General features: G+C 37.2%; 1 protein-coding gene across 2 annotated transcripts in view; it reads left to right on the top strand.

The window, feature by feature from the left end:
• OSBPL10 (oxysterol binding protein like 10) overlaps window positions 1–17525 on the top strand; it is a 136868-nt gene that overhangs the window by 56433 nt on the left and 62910 nt on the right. For both annotated transcript variants that reach the window (XM_064704713.1, XM_064704712.1), the window contains one exon: window positions 10756–10947. In XM_064704713.1, the coding sequence (XP_064560783.1) occupies window positions 10756–10947 (192 nt within the window). The remainder of the gene's footprint in view (window positions 1–10755; window positions 10948–17525) is intronic.

The following is a 17525-nucleotide window of genomic DNA, read 5'->3' as shown; positions in this document are numbered from 1 at the left end:
TAATTGAGTGGCTGAATCAACCATTTATTAATAAATACATTTATTATTAAATATTTAAAAGTTAAGTAATAGTTTTACTTAATTTTATGCAATTTAGTGGCTTTTGTTATAAGAAGCTTTAGGTAGATGTTAGCAGCAGTCAGTCTTCATCTTCTTTACTAAATTGGAAGGAGCTCATAGTAAGAAGAGTTATGTTATTTACTTCTCTTTGGAACTAATTGTTCACATTTTTTGTCCTCAAACAGCTAAATATTTTGGGCAGGTAAAAAAACCAACGGTGTAGAAATGTGAAAGATAGCAAAATGATGGATTGAGGCTGTCTCCAACTTCCAAGTAAAAATTGTATGAATTGTGGTACAAATAAAACCCTTTTTGAAGAAGAATTAAGTAGCTGGAATATTTCAGTACTTGAAAAAATCTTACACATTGGAATTCAATATAGTTTTTATATGGATGTGGCCCAGTACTACTCAGAAGGGTGCAACTCTACTTGATCAGGGTACTCTTACAGTTGCTGTTGATTTGCAGCTCCTGTGCCAGATAATGATGCCAACTTTTTATACTCAATTGCCAGCAAGGAGTTATTCCTCAGTATGTTTTCTGGTCTCTTCTTAAATGCATTTAGATGTTTAGCATCTATAATTTAACTGTGATGGGGTAGTAAAAGCTGCTGTTCAGTATATATGATATTGGAGACTTGTGCAATGGCATGCTGATTCTTATGCTTCTACACTCTATTAATTTTCATTATATTTCTTAATAATGGTTTTATTTTTATGTTTTTCCTGCTTGTGATAAATTATTCTATTTTAATAGCGAAATCTCATTTAGAATAGCAGTAATTTAGTTGAAGCTGATCTTTGTGGAACTGAAGTTGGGATCATATTTCTTCTTTAGGTAAAAACTGTTACACTTGGTAGTAATTTCTGTTCAGACTATCTTTCCATGTTGAGCTCCTTCAACAGGAGTAGTGTCTGCATATTTAGTCCTGAATTAATTCATGTGTCAAGAGAAAAACCTTGGTGTTGCAACAGTGAAAGTAAACAGCAATTAGTAGTGGTCCAAAGAAAGCAAACAAAATTTCAGAAATTATCAGGAAAAAGAAGAATACCAAGAATACTTAACTTGCTCTAACTCTATCAAATACTTGTAATGAATACTTTTATCAGTCCCCTTCCATTTCTGAAATGAAAAATTGGAGTGGGGATAATGAAGTACTTTTCATTATATTTGTTATTCTTCTATACAGGATGAACTCTGTGTGATGAAATTTGATGTCATTGTAGTCTTTTTTTTCTGGTGATGAGGATGGAAAGGGCAAATCAGTATAGTAAGTGCTCTGCAGTGGCTGAATAGGAAGTATTTGCTTAGCTGTTAAAAATAATGTTGGTATGGGGAACCTCAAAGAAAAAGGAGTTGAAAACAGGCAAAACAAAGGCATCAAAAGGACATGAATAGAAAATGGAGAATATGTTGGAACGCTTTGGATGCCAGAAGTGTTCAGGGATTTGAAAAGCATTTGAAAAGCAAAATTTTATTAGAAAATCTTGACTAAATGAGTGGGAGGCTGGTAATACACAGCCAGTTTCTGCCACAGAAGATCTAAGGCACGACTTTTGGAAACAGGAAGGCTTTAGAATGGGGAGCATCTCACTGGTCACTTGTATTCTTGCATAGTGACCAACAATGCTGTGGTTTGCTCCTTTTCCTATGCTCATCGTGCAAGAAAATAAAAGCATTTCCTTAACTGAGGGATGGTGGACATGTGTAGCAGAGGAACTAAATGGAAGAGTATTTCAGGTAGTAGGAAGAGGGTACTTGCATTTTTCTTTAAGACTGGTAAGTTACAGAAACTTGGCATAGGAAGTTGGGAGTATAGATGTATTTTGGAATAGATATGTTTTAATTGGCTTGAATCTGTTGAGTGTAAAGCAGAAATGCTGAAGAAAAGTATACTTCTTAGTTCTATGTTACAAATCAGGCTAGGTCACTTTTCACTTGAAATGTTTGCTATGAAGCACTTTAGGTTCTCTGCTTTTGTAAGCCACAGAGCAAATAGAGAATATCTATCTTCTCTATTTTTAAACTTAACAGTCCAGAAAATAAAATGCCCAGAATTTATGTGCTTCAGATGACACCACTGATGACTCTGCTTCTTATTCAAGAAGTGGACTGTACTTGAAGCAATTTTGTGCTTACCTGTTCCTAGAAACTTTTCTTGTGACAAGATTTATCTCTTGTTTTTAATATGCCTTTTTCCTTTTCCCTCTCCTGTCTTCTCAGTATTAGAGTATTAACTGAGAAGAATATTTTAACTGGCTTTAGTATCACATATAGTGTGAACTTGAATTTCATCTACAAGTAAGATTTTAAATTTCTCTCTGCTTTTCTTTATAAAAGGAAGGGATCAAAAGCTTAAATGCTGCAATAATTAGACTTTGGAGATCAGATATCATTTGCAAGGTAATAATTCTTCACAGAAATTCCAGAAACTAGGGAAAAAAAAGACATTTATGTTCTTTAAATTTCTTTTTCTTAAAGTTTCTTTCTTCATATTTACTGCCTGGTAGGAGATAAGAGAAGCAAGTACTGCTTCATTTCATTGTATTGGTTTTTTTCTTTCTCTTGTAGATGATGGTACTTTATACTAAATAATTATTAGCACGGGAGTGGAAACATGCTCTTTAAAGTGTTTTAAATTTACGTAAAATAGCATTCTGCTATTTTTAGCCGCCTTACTGTTTCAGCTTAGGGTCTGGATTTACAAAGAAAGGTCTTAATGACACAGAGATGGGTATATGCTTGACTTACTTTTGCATAATCGAGGACTTCACAAAAATCTGTGTTTTTGGGTTTTGTTAAAATAGCTCTACCATTGATAGGATTGTCATGATGTGATTTGTTACTCTGCTGTCAGCAAGGTTGGATCTCTTTATTCCTCCCTCTCTGCATACTTTATACTCTGTAGTAAGTGGAAAGTGCCAGTTATCTGTCTCTCATCATGCTGTTATGAACAGGCAGATACTCATGTGTTCTGGGCTTCTGGAGCCTGAACAGAATCCAAGCTCTGTCTCTGCTGGGAGCAGCATCTGGGAAGTTGGAGTCTGAGTGTTTGCTCCCAAATTATTCTGCAGCTTAAATTCACCTTTTTCATAGGAATACTGAGATGCAGAAATTTCTAGCTGTTCTTGAGGAGTCATACACTTGAATGAGGTAGAATGGGAAGTGAAAAATATGCAGTGAGTGGTATATTTTCTGTTATGCAATTGGGATATAGTTTAAATGTGAAAAATACCCAATAATGGGATAACCAGGCAAGCAGTGGGAGGCTTCCCGAGAATACCAGCAAAGTAACTTAGCGACAGGTTGTTCATACTGGAGAGAGAACACTTCAAAAACCTTGAATAGATATTATTGGAAGGGAATTTGTAGAAAAACATGATAATTTGGAGGATGTGTTTCAAAGCTGAAGCTGTGTCACTGTTTCTGTGAAATACTCAGAAGAGCATTCCTTCTGGCTGCACTGGATCTAGATCAGACTTAGTTTACTTTCTTTTTTTCAGCTACTGCCTGCTATAAAATGCTACTGAATGACTGTTTTTAAAGCTTCAGCTGGGAATTGGAGTGGTGGAGGAAATTAAATAGAGAAGTGATTGAAAAAAGAAAGAGAAGGTTGTATACTAAACACTAAATTTAGTTATGTCCTAATGAATGGTCCAAAGGTGAACAGTACAGTTAATGAGTGGATGTAACATAAGCTAAGTCTCTGGCTTTGTTTTAATTAAATTTTACATGGCAATGATAAAAAAACAGTAAAAGAAAAGTGTTCACTGGCAAATAATTCCCATGCTGTCACATAGTCTTAATGTTCTTGTTATTCCCATACAAGTCTCATTTCACTTAATTACAGATTGTTCTACCTCCATAAGTGCCAAATCAATTGTATTGGAAGAAATGTTCTATATCTGGATAGGATTGCTGGTTCTTTTAGACTATTCTGAGTGAATATTTTGTATAAGCTTTAATTAAAACATTAGTAAAATTTGCATTCAGTGGTATAAAGTGCTTTCAAGAAAGAGTAGGGTTAAAAGTAATTTTTTTGGTAACTTCCAAGAATAATTTTGTATCCAGAAATTGTCACAAGCTTTTTAGTTCTTCTGTTTCATCTTCCTTTTTTTCTTGACTGTTTAATGATGGTGGCTGTAAAAGCACTACTGAAAACAAGCACAGGTTTTTAAACCAGCTCTTAATGCCAGTGTGTGGACTGGTTGCTGGATTTGCATATAGCCCTTGTATATCTCAGTGTGTCTGTATCAGGAATGTGACAAGGAACAGAACCTTTATCTTGAGAAGTCAATTCTGTGCTCAGATGGTGACTTTCAGCTTAGGTCTGTGTTAGAATAAGGAGACAGACTCTCTGTTGTTTTAGCTTTTTGGTTTTGAGCTGCACAGTGAGCTAGCTGTTTAAAACTGGATGATGTGGATTCATCTTTAAGCTGAACTCATTTGCTGGTTCATTGCAGCTGTAGATTGCAATCCAATTCCCTTCCTTCTGCTGCCACCTTTTGTGTGGGTTTTGTCATGTTTCCAGTTCTGTATTAACCTGGGCTTCAAAAGTAGAAAAAATGGCATTCTACTAAGAAGAGCTTAGCTCTCTCACCAGCTCTCTGAGGAATGTGTGTCTCTGGCTCTGGTTCTCTACTGGCTTACCTCCCTGGAGTAATGGTGGAGAAAAAAAGTCCAAACGTGCCCCTGTCAAGTACCAACTGCAGTAGCAGTTTGGCTATGATGTGAAACAGCACCTGCAGAAATGCCTCAAACTTAACACTTCTGTCATATTGTTATGAGGCAGAGGTGTAATTATTCTCCACAGCTGAAGAATGACTGGCATGGATCTTTGGTTTTATCAGGTTTCTTTTTGCTTTAGTAATGAATGGCCACAGAGACACCTTTACATTTTAAAGTGGATCATTGGCTGAGTATATTTAACATCTGCATGGTAACTTTTCATAAAGCCAAATTGGTGAAAATTTCAGGTCCTTTTCAGTGTGGTTTCGGTTCTTCTGTGCATGTCAAATTGCTTTGCCTTCTGAGCTTCAAGTGTTCCCTCTGTTGGTATGCTTGTCTGCTTCCTCTTCTCATCCCTGACCTATGGAAGTCAACTAAAGAATGGCATTTCTGATTAAAGCATGCACTGAAATCCTTACAGTAGTGGGGCTGAGAGGGAAGCAGTGCTTGGCTGTTGATAGCTTTGTGTTTGACATCTTTTTTCCTCCCTTTGGAAGCTTCATGAAAATAAGAGTTGTTCACTGCTTCTAAAATTTTTCTACAGAAATGGAAGAAAATCAATTTAGGATTGAACATGCTCAAATGATTCTTGATGAAGAAAAGATTTTATGATAGATTGATTATCATAGTCTCTTACTTAAAAAAAGACATATATTGCCTTACTGAAGATGATGACACAGTATGATATTCTATCAGAAAAGTTAGTTCTATAGAGTGGTGCTTGACAGGAATATGCAAAACATCATAAACTAGTCCCTGTGTAGTGTTGAAGTTTGGATGTTATGTAGATTCTGTCATTTGCATTTTAATATTTGTGAATGATTATAATGTAAATGAAGCAGAACTGTGTCTAGGTTTATCTTTTATCAGTGTTTGTTTACTTAGGATGCATTGGAAGAGAAGTAGATGGGAATTAAAACACTGAATGGTGGTATCTCAAAATTGTAATTACTTTCTGATAGTGTGTGACTTCCCATAACTCTCAAGCTGCATGCAGGGATTGGTTTTCTGTGATGTATATGTGCAGAGGAGTAAAGGAGTGTCATTTTGGTAATTATTATTCAGAGAAAAACATCTGTGGCACAGTGCCTGTGAAAATGATGATTATCAACCATAAGCAGATATGACAATCACTTCAGAAATTATTTTATTGATCTCTGGAAAATTGCATTTACTTTCAAAAATAAACAAAATTGTTTGCTTCTGGTAAATGGTGAAAAACACTTCAGCTTCTTTGTGAACAGGAACAGCAATCTCCTGGGAGAATGAGTCATGAAAACATTAGTATAGTTTGAACTTACTGTTCTGCAATTCCATTATTTTAATTGTTAGGATTTTTGATATCCAAATGGAAGCATTCATTATACTGCTTTTTTATCTTGGGGATGGACAGGCTATTAAAATAAAAATCTTAACCCAAATCTGTTTTAGCTAAGCATACTTTAGCTAGCTTTAGGTCATGAAACCCATATGAATGCAAGTTACAAATTAATCTTTTATTAGCTTCTTTATTATTCTTTTATTGGTTTCATTTTATTAGCAGATGAAATGTTGGTGCAATGGTAAGGTGTAGCCTCAGGAATGAAAATTTTCAGTCCTTTTGGGATGCTTCAGCCTGTGGATTCCTTGACTCATTATTGGCACTGTGCATTACTAATGTTGAAGAGCTTACATTTTCCTTTCATCAGACTTTTCACTCTCTTTTTATTTATTTAGTTGCAAGCCAGAAAGCAGCGAGACCCAAGAAAATGAGGTATGATAATAATTAGAGGGGCAGATCAGTCATAGGAGCAGTGCTGGGGGAAGAGCAGGGGATTAGGCATAAAGACCCATCAGTTACTGTCATTGCTTTGATTTCCTTTGAGAGTCACTTTAATGGCTGTTGTAGTGTGATTTATAATTAGAGTGCTTTTAGCAGTGGAAAACTTCACATAGATTTTCACATTTTAACAGAAATGGAAAATGCAGATTTTTGCACAGCTGTGTGTCGATGCAAAAAGGATGCTTGTCATTCCCAGTGTTGAATCTCAAGAAATTCTGCAAAAGAGGAGTCAAGTATTTGGCTGGGACATAGGTGTTGACAATGTACTGTAAAATTCAAAAGTGCCTGAGGGGCTGAGTGTGCAGTTCCTGGAGAGTCTTCTGGCAGTGACAGGAAGAAGCTGTCAGAAGGAATTGGATGCTTCCCCCATTTTCTTGGATGCAGCAGGCACAGTACTCTGCTGCTGCTCTCTGTGGCAGGGGAGTCCAACTTGAAAAGGTTTTGACTGGTTCCAAAAACTGCCTCCTGCAGACATTCACATGCATACTGGCTGTGACTGATTTTGCAAGTTTTAAGTTGCAAATTTTTATGTTTGTGATGGAGCCTTGCCTAGAGGTAGCTTCATGGGTAGCTGGAGGTCCTGGTGCTGAGCTCATTTAAAGTGTTTGTGTTGTGGGCTGGTGGAATTTTCTATCATGTTGTTTGGAAATGTTGGGTCACTGTAGATGGATGAAGGATGTAAAGGGACAGAAAGCAAAGACGTGAGGAGAGCTTGCTTCTAGACCTGTAGGAGCTGATCATGGACTTGTAGGAGCTGATCATGGACTAATATATTTAGCTCTGATACTTTGCACAGACCATGTATGTGTGAATTCCAGATTGCCAGTCTCCCTGACTGGATGAGCTCTATAGGACTGGTGACTCTTTTGTGTTGCAAGGGGAAGCACAGGGCTCTAGGAGACTCACTGGCAGAGGTGGTCTCTCCCTGGAGATCACAAAGCTCCATGCCTTGCCCTACAACATGCCGAGGCCTCTGGTGTCAAGATGACCCCAAGGTGTTAGAAAGTCTCTTTTTCCCAGCCCCGAGACTGAAGAAGAAGATGGGATTCCTCAGTTCTGGTTCTCAAGGTTGTTTATTTTCTCTTATCTAATACATTGTCCTTCTGACCCGCTGAGGTCTGTCTAGCAGGTTGGGTTGAGGCACAGTGATCGCCCTCAGGGCGGTGTTATCTTTTTATACTAAAAACAATGTGTACTTTATTTACAATAAGTATTTACAATAAATAATTTTCCAGTACCTATCATCTATGTTAGACAGTTTGTCTCTACTGTAAACCAATCCAAAAGTGTCACCATCACAGCAGAAGATGGAGGGCAAGAAGAAGAAGGAGAGGACACACCCAGATTCCTCCATCTTGCCTCTTGAACCCCCTTTCTAAAACCCCAAAATTCTACATTTTCACCCTGTGATAAATTCACTAACATGTTACTCAAACCCCTGTGGCTTGTAAATCTTCTCACAAAGTTGGTAATTGTTTCCATGGGCTGAGATAGAAGGCACAGGTGTGTTTGACTCCGTGCCAAGGTCTCTGAGCCCCCTGCCAGGGTCTCAAATCACCCAGGGCAGCCAGAGCAATATCCTGGGTTCTGACACAACAGAGCTGAGTGTGAGGCACAGGAGGCAGTGGATCCATGGGCAGCCCTTGCCAGGCTGTGTGCTTGTCTATGTAGGGACTTGGGTTTACCTCGTGTCCTTATAGCAGGACAGCCTTCTTGAGCACCACCCACTACTGAAACTAGAGATGGGCTGCTTTTTCTGATTTTTTCTCTCCTGCTCCACTGATCCCCAAACTCCATGCCCTAAATGACTGTTCACCAGAAGTTGTTGTGGGCTGCTGCATACTTTGGCAAAACTTAGGAAAAGCCATCTTAAATGCAATTGTGGTCCCACAGTAGTGCATGGGTTTTTCCATATGTTTTGTGTTAACTTTTTTAACGTGCTCTCCCTCAAGAAAATCAAAACATAGTAAAACTTTACATCTCACAGAATATTGTGGGCTTTTTTTTTTTTTTTTTTTTACGTTAATCTAATGGGAAAACTCAGTTTTACATGGCTGCTGTTAGTCTGAACAGCAGACAAACTGTTTGTTTGATCTGTTAGGATCTGTTTAGCTATATGAAAGTAGCAGCTATGTATTTTTATTATTCGGATACTATGATACTAAAATGTCAGCGAATCTCAAAAGATTTCATTCTAAAACAAAATCAACTTTTATTAACCTAAAAGAGAAGTTGATTTTTCAATGAAAAAAAAAATTATCGTGTTCTACCTCTACACCCTAACTTTAGATGGTATTCTGATACCAGTCAGTTTGAAGAACAAACATTAGTGAAGTATATTCCACTCATATACTCAGAACACTTTTTCTGTGGAATATATGCTTGAAAAAGGAAATTCAATTTCCCTCATCCCCCTATTTCTCCCAAATACCTTTTCCTCTGGCTCTTATTTTAATTGTAGTTAACATCTAAGCTCTTTCAAATGGAAGATGAATTATAAACCTAGCAACCTTCTGTGCCCTTCTGACAAATTACACCTCGTGCTGCTTTTTTGCCTTAGAGTCAAATCCAGTTTTAATACAATTGTGATTTATCAGCCAGGGTGGATAATTTTTAAAAATATGCTTCTTATTGTAATCTTATTTGCCATGGTAGAAAAGAATATATTCATTTCAAAACCAGTCAGACCATCATTCTTAGGAGCATTTGTAAATGTTAAATCTAGACCAATGGAATAGTAATTATTTCTATGAGATTAGCAGCTCTTTGCATACTGGCAATGTGATAACCCATTTTTTAAACTTCCAAAAAGTCTAAAGTCTAGTTTTATGTGGTGGTGGCAATGGGATTGTGTTACTTGTTTCACTCCTCCTCCTTGGCAGTGCCAATAATCTGCCTTGTCCTTTACAGTCAGTGTGGTGGTAACATGGGGCCGGATTTAATTGCAGTGCTAGTTGGAACCTGTTCACCTTGGTTTAAAGGTTACCACAGAATTGTAAAAAGTGACATGGAAGGTTTAAGAAGAGAGATTATACCCAAGGAATACTTTTGTGTAGGAATACTTTTGTGTAGCAGGCTCAAGAGAAGTACCTTGTGTTGATGGTGACTATCTTAGCAGTGTTGTAGGTTGCCATTGTTAGCTGTGCAGGTTTTGAAGGAGAGGTGGAAAGGTGTTTTACTCATGGGGCTGTGTTATTTTCTTCCCTATCTTGAAGTGCTACTTAATGTTACTCTCTGAATTGGTTTGTTCATGAGATAAAAGTTACTGTGCTTCAGTTTTAACCTTAGAGATGCGATCAACAGTTCGAGCAGAGGGGAAAAACTTTTTTATATTTCACTTTTGTATATGATGTCCCATGGTGATCTGGTGCCCACCTGAGCTTGACTGAGAATTGGTGTCCTACAGACCTCCAGGATAACTTGTGTTTGAGGTCTGTGGAGAGCAAACTGAGACAGCAACACTGACTGATGATTAGATAAAAACCGAATGTCCTGACTGATTTTATAGGTTGTATGCTAAAAGTATTCATACTGCAGACACTGTTGGAGATTTATTTCTGGCCTTTTTTGTATATTGGGTTTATCCCAAGCTTACTCCAAAATGCATTGATTTCTTTAAGACAAATTTTGTTTCAAGTGTTAATATTTAATTAGTGTGTGGATTGGCCTTGCCAAAATTGAACCCCCTCTGATGTTGAGAACAATACTACACTGTTTCAGAAGTTCCTCAAATGAAAGGGTTTATTTTTTTCTTCCTTGCTGTTCTCACCAATTTGGTGAATTGTAGGTCAATGTTTTAATGAAAAATATTTGTATTGGCATTGTTGTTATTCTGTCTGCAAAATCTTTCCTAAGCTTTCCTGAAAAGTAGGATTGTAAGAACTAAGCAGCGTATTATTATTTAAGAATTTGTGAAGATATTTGCAAAGACCAATTATACAGGCACACCAAGAAACAAAGGTAATAGCTCTAATGTTTCCAAGAGCATCTCCTGAGCTGTGCATATGGTTCAGAAGGAATAAATCAGTTACACCTCCACATTTAGGTTTGTGAGAAAAGTAGAACAATACAAATGTATAGCCTGAATTGTGAATTTTTGCTTGTGTAAAGGTTGCTAATATCACAATCCTATTTGCATGTTCTAGAGCATCTCATCCTCACGAAGTAGAAGCTCATCTCTGCTGCCACCCGGGACAGCTAATTCTGCATCTCCCAGTGGCCAGAAACACATGAGTCAAAGTGGGCCAACTGTTGTAACCATCACACATCACAAATCACCTGCAGCTGCTCGAAGAGCGAAGAGCCAGAGATCTGGTCAGCTCCACGAAGTCCGAGAGGTAAGAGAGAAACATCTGCTGGTTTGCTATAGCTTGGAAGTGCTTATTTTGCTTCACAATAAGCAGTTGAATCTGATAAGTTAACAATTATCTTTTTTTCCTACTTTATGACTGCTTTGTTTTGATCCTCTTGCTGAGCAAGAGGTGGGCTTTAGTTCTGGTTCAGCTTCAGGTCAGGTGTATACAGATTTTTTATGCTGATGTTAAAATTGGTGTGTGCACATGCTTGAAAGTGAAATAGATAGGCAACAGCTCCCAGGCTTTGCAGTGGTATTGCAGGACTGGAGGAAAATCCCTTTGAAGCTGTGTGCAGCAATACTTTTCAGATTGGAAAGTGGGCCCTGAAGCATTTAAATATAGCTGGAAAAAAATTACTTGAATAATTCTGATGAAAGTGTGAATGAAGGCGTAGCTCCCCACACTCAGCAGTTTGTTGCTATGCTGTTGTAGTCTTAACTTTATGTCAAGTTTATATTGCTGGCCTTGCAGAGGGAAAATGGTTCATCTGTATCAAATGCATGAAAACCAAAGCAGAAAGCTTATTTCTTTTAAAGACTGTTTGTACCAGTGTTTAAGAAATTTAACTCATACCGATTTAACTCTGTCTTTCAGACAACAAAAACAGTACATAGTTTTAAGCCTAAATAGTATGGCAGAATTTCGCAGAACACACTTTCATCTTTCATCTCTTACTCTTTTTCGCTTTGTCTTTCATGTTAAGAATTTGAATAAATGCTTGGGATGTGCTCTGAATGAAGGCTTAAATTGCACATCCTGTGGAGGAATGCTTGTTTTTCTTCTAGTAAACATTAGAAATGAAGAACTGGCTGTCTGAATGTCACCCACATTTTCTTTACATTAGAGAAAACATACATCTGTCTATTTTTTATAGAAATATCCTGTCTTTGTCTACCAATCATTTCCCCCAGGTTACTCCTAGCATGCTAAATGTATTTCCTCTCATACATTGAATTCAGAGTGCACCTTAAACCTATTAATAAAATCAACAGTGGGAGTGGTTGCAATTTTGTCAAATGGAGCTGAGTAAGGCTGAAAGCTATTTGAAAGGGAGTATTAGTGTATGTGCTGATCATAATAAGTTCGGAAGAGAAAAAGCCATCAGTTGCAAAGAATACACCTGGAAGAAATAAATACTAGTCTATAGTAAAACAATGAGAAACAGTTCAGGTATCATCCCTGCAGAAAAGGCCAGTGAATTGCTGACTCATGTTTGTGGTGCATTGCAATGTGATGCCATTCCAAAAAAGGTAACTATTGCAGGACTTCAGTCTATAATGATGGAAGGTAATTATTTTGTTTTGCTTGATGTGAATGGTCTGCAATAATAATGGAAAAAACCCCTCAGACATTGAAGATACAATAATGGCTGAAAGAAATGAATGCTTTTCAGGGAGAGAAAATGGTACTAAAATGAATGATGCATAAGCAAAATTTCATAAGACAGTGTGTGAAGTTTACCCTTTTATGTGTTGGATTTTTTGTGTGTGTGCTGCTTCCTAAAGAACAGCAAACAGTGGAGAAATCAGACCTTCTGCCCTCTTTCCCAGTCTTGTGTAAAATGTGGCTGCTTAACTGATGTTGTTTCCATCTTGTGAAAGGCTAAGTCTGTTTTTTCCAGATTAAGGAAGTACATTTTATTTCAACAGTATGCTCTGTGCACTTCCTTCTCCCCCATTTTCCAGAGTGAATGAAATAGACTTGGGTATATGATACCTGTGTTTTCAGGAAATATCTTTGTTCCATGTATGAGTCAAGCAGTGACTGTTAGATCCACCCTCCCTTATGAAATTTATCAATGAAGAGATATGTCCAGAGCACCTCACAAAAGTGCACTTAAATCTGTTCTAATCCTGTTTTTAATCTGAAACAATGAAAAATAGGAGCTAAAAGTACAGTGAGAGAGAGTTAATTCTTTCCTCAATGCCCAGAGTTTTTACTTTTTATTTGACATTTGTTTGGTATGATCTGGGTGAAGGGAAGAGATTGCAAAAGGATTATAGATCAATTTTAATGTTCCCCTGATTGAACTTGCCATTGAAGCTTTGACATGCAAATAAATTTTTTCAAATTGTTCCATAAATAGGACTGCATTAACTAATTTTGCACCTTTTAAATACAGTAGTTGAGTCAATGTAAAATGTTGATCTGCTTCTGGAAAATGAGAGGAAGCATGTGTATTTTAAATTCCACTAGAATGTTATGCTATGGTAGTGCTACCATGTTATATGTGAGATCTTTGAAAAACAGGAATGCTGCAAAGAGGAGCATCCTTCACTTGTGCTAGCTGGGACAGTGTTTGCTAGCTGGGACAATGTTCCTGAGAAAGCAACTCGAAATTGCTTCTCAATTCTGAACTTTCTTTATCTGGCCATATTATCTGGAAAAAAATGAGGTGTGTCTCCACCTTGCAAATAGGGCAGAATATACTCCTATATTTTAAATAATGCAAGATGTTTGGTAATACTTGATTGTACTTTCCCCCTTCTTTTCACAACAAAACAGTAAGAATAAACAACAATGTTTCCTTCTGTGGTTTGTTCTGGTTGATTTAGCTTGATTTTTAATAGGCTAGAGAATTTTAGCATGAAACTAATTGTAGCAAAGAGGTCTATTTAGCACCAAACTGACAAGCAAAATCATGTAAATGTAGTAGATGCAACTGTCTAGGTCTGCAAAATGACACATGTAATAAGTGTTTCCGTTGTGGAATTGGAATTTCACCTATTTTCCAAATTTTTGTAAATTAAGATTGAGTATAAGTATGCTATAAAAAATTTATGTTTTAATACTTGCCCTACTTTTGTATAGTGCTGAATGGAAAAGAAGCTCAGGAGCATTGCTTTTCATCATAATGTAATTTTTTATTCTGTTTAATATCTCTTAAATCAGATTTTTGCTTATATTAACTTGGTGTTAATTAGTGCAGTCCACACTGATTTATGGAATGTTACATCAAAACTAAAATTAACTGTACATTAACTTGTGAGAAATGATCTGCATCGTGTTGCACTTCATGCAGAATTATTAGAGATCCTACCTCTTTATTTGAACCATAACTTAGCATTAAAGCACTACTTTGAGCTAATCTTTTAGTAAGTGATTTTATGGCAAACTAAGTCTCTGTGGTCTTGAAATTTAAATCTGTTTTTAAAACTGTGTATATTATTATCCTGTTAGAAATTTATGATCAGAGTTATGCTTTCAGATTTCTTTACTGTAGGTGGTTAAAATCAACTGGAAAATTAAGCCAAGTGGCCACATTACACTTCATATTAAATTTTAGCTGTCACTGAACTAAATAATAGTGACAAAATGGTCAGAACAGTGTTTATTTTGGCTGAGAGTGTCTGATTCTTGTACAACCTCTGCCAGTCACAATTGTTATTAAAGAACCAAGTGTGTGAAGATTTTGCAGTAATTGATTTTAATTATTTGCAGACATTTAGAGAAATTAAACTAAAAGAAGTCCAGATAAATATTTCTTCCCATAATTTAAAAAAGCCGATGAAGAATTTTCTGATCGCTCTGAAATGTGTTTCTTACAACTTTTGATACTGTGACTAGTCATCAGTATGGATTTCTGAACATTTGGTACAGGGAGATCCAGATTTCACAGGGCCTCTACCAGTGTAACATCTCTTTTGTGTGCCAGTTGGCAGTCCTAGAACTTGGAAAGTACTGCTTTTCGATGAGATGACAGTCCTACTGCTTCTTGCACATCCTTTTCCATATATAAACAGTTACTATTTGATTCCTGCAGGAATTACGCAGCTAAGTGACAGTTCTTTGCTTCCTTCCTTACAATATGGGGAAATTTAGGACTTGCACATAGGGCTTCATGGAGTGAAATTTAACAGCAATTTTGTGAGGCAACAATTTTATGTGGTTATTGGGAAAAAGAGATTATTCTGAAACACTTTTGAGGATTTTTCAAGTGAGAAACAAATGTCTTCGGGTCGCTGTAATATTTGGATAGCAAAGTTAGGAACTGTGACTTGCTACTGTTAGCAAAAAGGATGCTGTTGTGTGTGGAGATGTGTTTGCTGTGTCACAGAATTATAGTGCTGCACAGGCAGCATTGTAGGTGACAAAGGAGATGTGGTACTTCAACCACTTGGGGTAGCATTAAGACTTGCAGGACTTTCACGGGTGTGAACTTTATGTGGAGATGTGCACTAAGCTGTGTGTTGATGTTAAAGCTTTGTAGTAAATGCTTAAGCTGGTAGTGGGGGAAATCTTGATGGTTTTTGACCTATGCCAAATTTTACTTTGCAGCTTTGAAAAAGTCAGGTTTTGCTTTTTATTTCAGTTTTTTTTGGCCTCCTTTTTTTTCTCTGAAAGCATGTACTTGGAAAGGTCAGTGGATAAGGAATAATGTGAGTCCTTACAAAAAGAATGCTGTAGCTCTAGATATTTGGCATAGTGTTGAGGTTCTGTGGGGTTTTGCAATAAGGGTGCATGGAAAAAAAAAAGGATTCAGCTCCTTGAACAGGACATCATGCTTAGTGTGAAGTATGCACAAAGACCATTTAAAAGTCCTCTTAATAGTTTAAGTGGTTTTGAACTTATGTGCCTAATTTTGTGTAAAATTACTTTGTATAAGTGGGGAGAAATGCTCTATATTAGATCATTACTTTCACTGCAGTTCTCACCTTGATTTTGGAGTGCAGGAAGATGAGAGCTAGCTTTTTAGCAAGGATGACCTTTAGGTCTGCATGAGTAATAAATCAAATATTTGCTTTTAGGAGATGAAAATGATCTCATATTCACCTAAGGTATGGAGGTTGGGTGGGCTGCTAAACTGTGCTACCTTCAGTTTTTCTGGCCTAGTAATGTGGGTGCTTTATTGGGGGAGAGCTGGTAACCGTGGACTGCAGCTACAGTAGCACTGCTCAGGTCTCTGTTGCTGTGCCTTTGCTAGTCAGGTATAAAACTAGTTATCTAAAATCATGCCCATTTTTCTTTCTAAATATGTTTTGGTATAAAAAGGTACTTTGTGATGTTTTCTTTGTGGCAGTTTGTGATTGATTCTTTTAACTAGAGACGTCTTGCATTTCAAAACTAGTGGAGTAAATACACTCTAGACAGATTTCTCAGTTGGACTGACCAGGGCATTTCATCTCTCATAGATACTGTAGAAAGTGTTTATACTGTTTCAGTTTTGAAATCCAAATGTCCTGTGTTCTGTTCATTTTAGGAAATAATACAGTGGTACAGTGAGTGGCAATTTTGGAAAAGGAAGGGAGAGTACAGAGAGGAGCAGCCTTTGTGAGTTACAGCTTTCCAGTTTTTCCCTAACTTGTATTTAAAATATCTTCCTCCAATCCCCCACTATACATAAGAAATTAGTAAAGGCTCATCCTATTGGTCATCTTCCATCAAGTACATCATAACATATACAAGATAATTAGTCCTTAACTGTAGATGGATGCTAATCAGAAAATGAGATATGTTACTGAGGAGGTTACATCCTCATGACACTGCATCTATATTTTATATGGATTGTATGTATTATACTTCCCTTTGTCTGCAAACTCACTGTCAGAAAATTTTCACTGTAATTATCTGGGTGGGAAAAACAGAAGAATGTCTCCACTCTGAAACAGGTAAGGTAAAAGTGCTTGGAAAAGAACTCAAACCAAAACCAGCTATTTCCCAGAAAGCAGTGGATACTTCTTGGCTTGAAGAAAAGTGAAGCAGAAGAAAGGACAGCAGAAAACCTTTGTGTCACTTTTGTGTCTGTTGAAGTCAATACAAAGTGAATGGGGCCTTAAGCCTTAATTCAGATTTATGTGGCGCAGAGTATGGTAGTAAGTTATTCTACAGCTACTACTGTTTAACTGTGCTTAGACACACTTTGTGAATTGAGAAGTGTTGTAATACAGATTTGTGTTACAGGTACATTTAACAGCTCAGCTGCAGCTGAGCTCCTTGATACCAAAAGGATTGCTTCCAGCAGGGTTTTAACAGGAGCCATTATGATTTGTTTAGAGGCATTAAATCTGTAACAGTATAAACAAGTTTGAAACATAACATGAGGTCTAAAAGGGGCAGCTGCAGGTGTTACCTCTGCACTTTCTTCTGAATTGATGTTGGCCCCTGTTCCAGAAACCTGCTATACTTGAACAGTGTGAAAATAGCAGTGTGAGCACACAGAAATGTTCTTCTGGCCATACAACAGTGTTTGTGTGATTGCCTGCCCTTCATCTCCTCAGAGAGAATAGCAGAACTGAGAGCATGTAGAACAGATGCAGTTATTTGGTGCCTTCTGTGGCACTTTCTTTGGAAGCTGTTTGCCTTGTCTCTAGACATCTCTTCTCCTGTGTCTGCTTTTTCTATCTCAGGTTAGTCCTGCTAAGATGAATAGAAACATGTCTCCTCGGGGAGTAAATGGGATGCTTAAATCTCTGACAGTGTCAGTCTAGTACCTCCCAGAGGAGTAAGTGTACATGTGCTTCTAAAAGTTATTCAGTAAGTAGCATTAACTGTCTCACTTTGGGGATGAGGAGATGGAAATTATTCTAATACTATAAACTAGCTGTTACCATTACATGAAC

Source organism: Zonotrichia leucophrys, chromosome 2 (assembly GCF_028769735.1).
Source record: "Zonotrichia leucophrys gambelii isolate GWCS_2022_RI chromosome 2, RI_Zleu_2.0, whole genome shotgun sequence".
Classification (NCBI taxonomy): Eukaryota; Metazoa; Chordata; class Aves; order Passeriformes; family Passerellidae; genus Zonotrichia; species Zonotrichia leucophrys.
The sequence above is the reverse complement of the archived record's forward strand: the minus strand, read 5'-3'. Positions and strand labels throughout refer to the sequence as shown.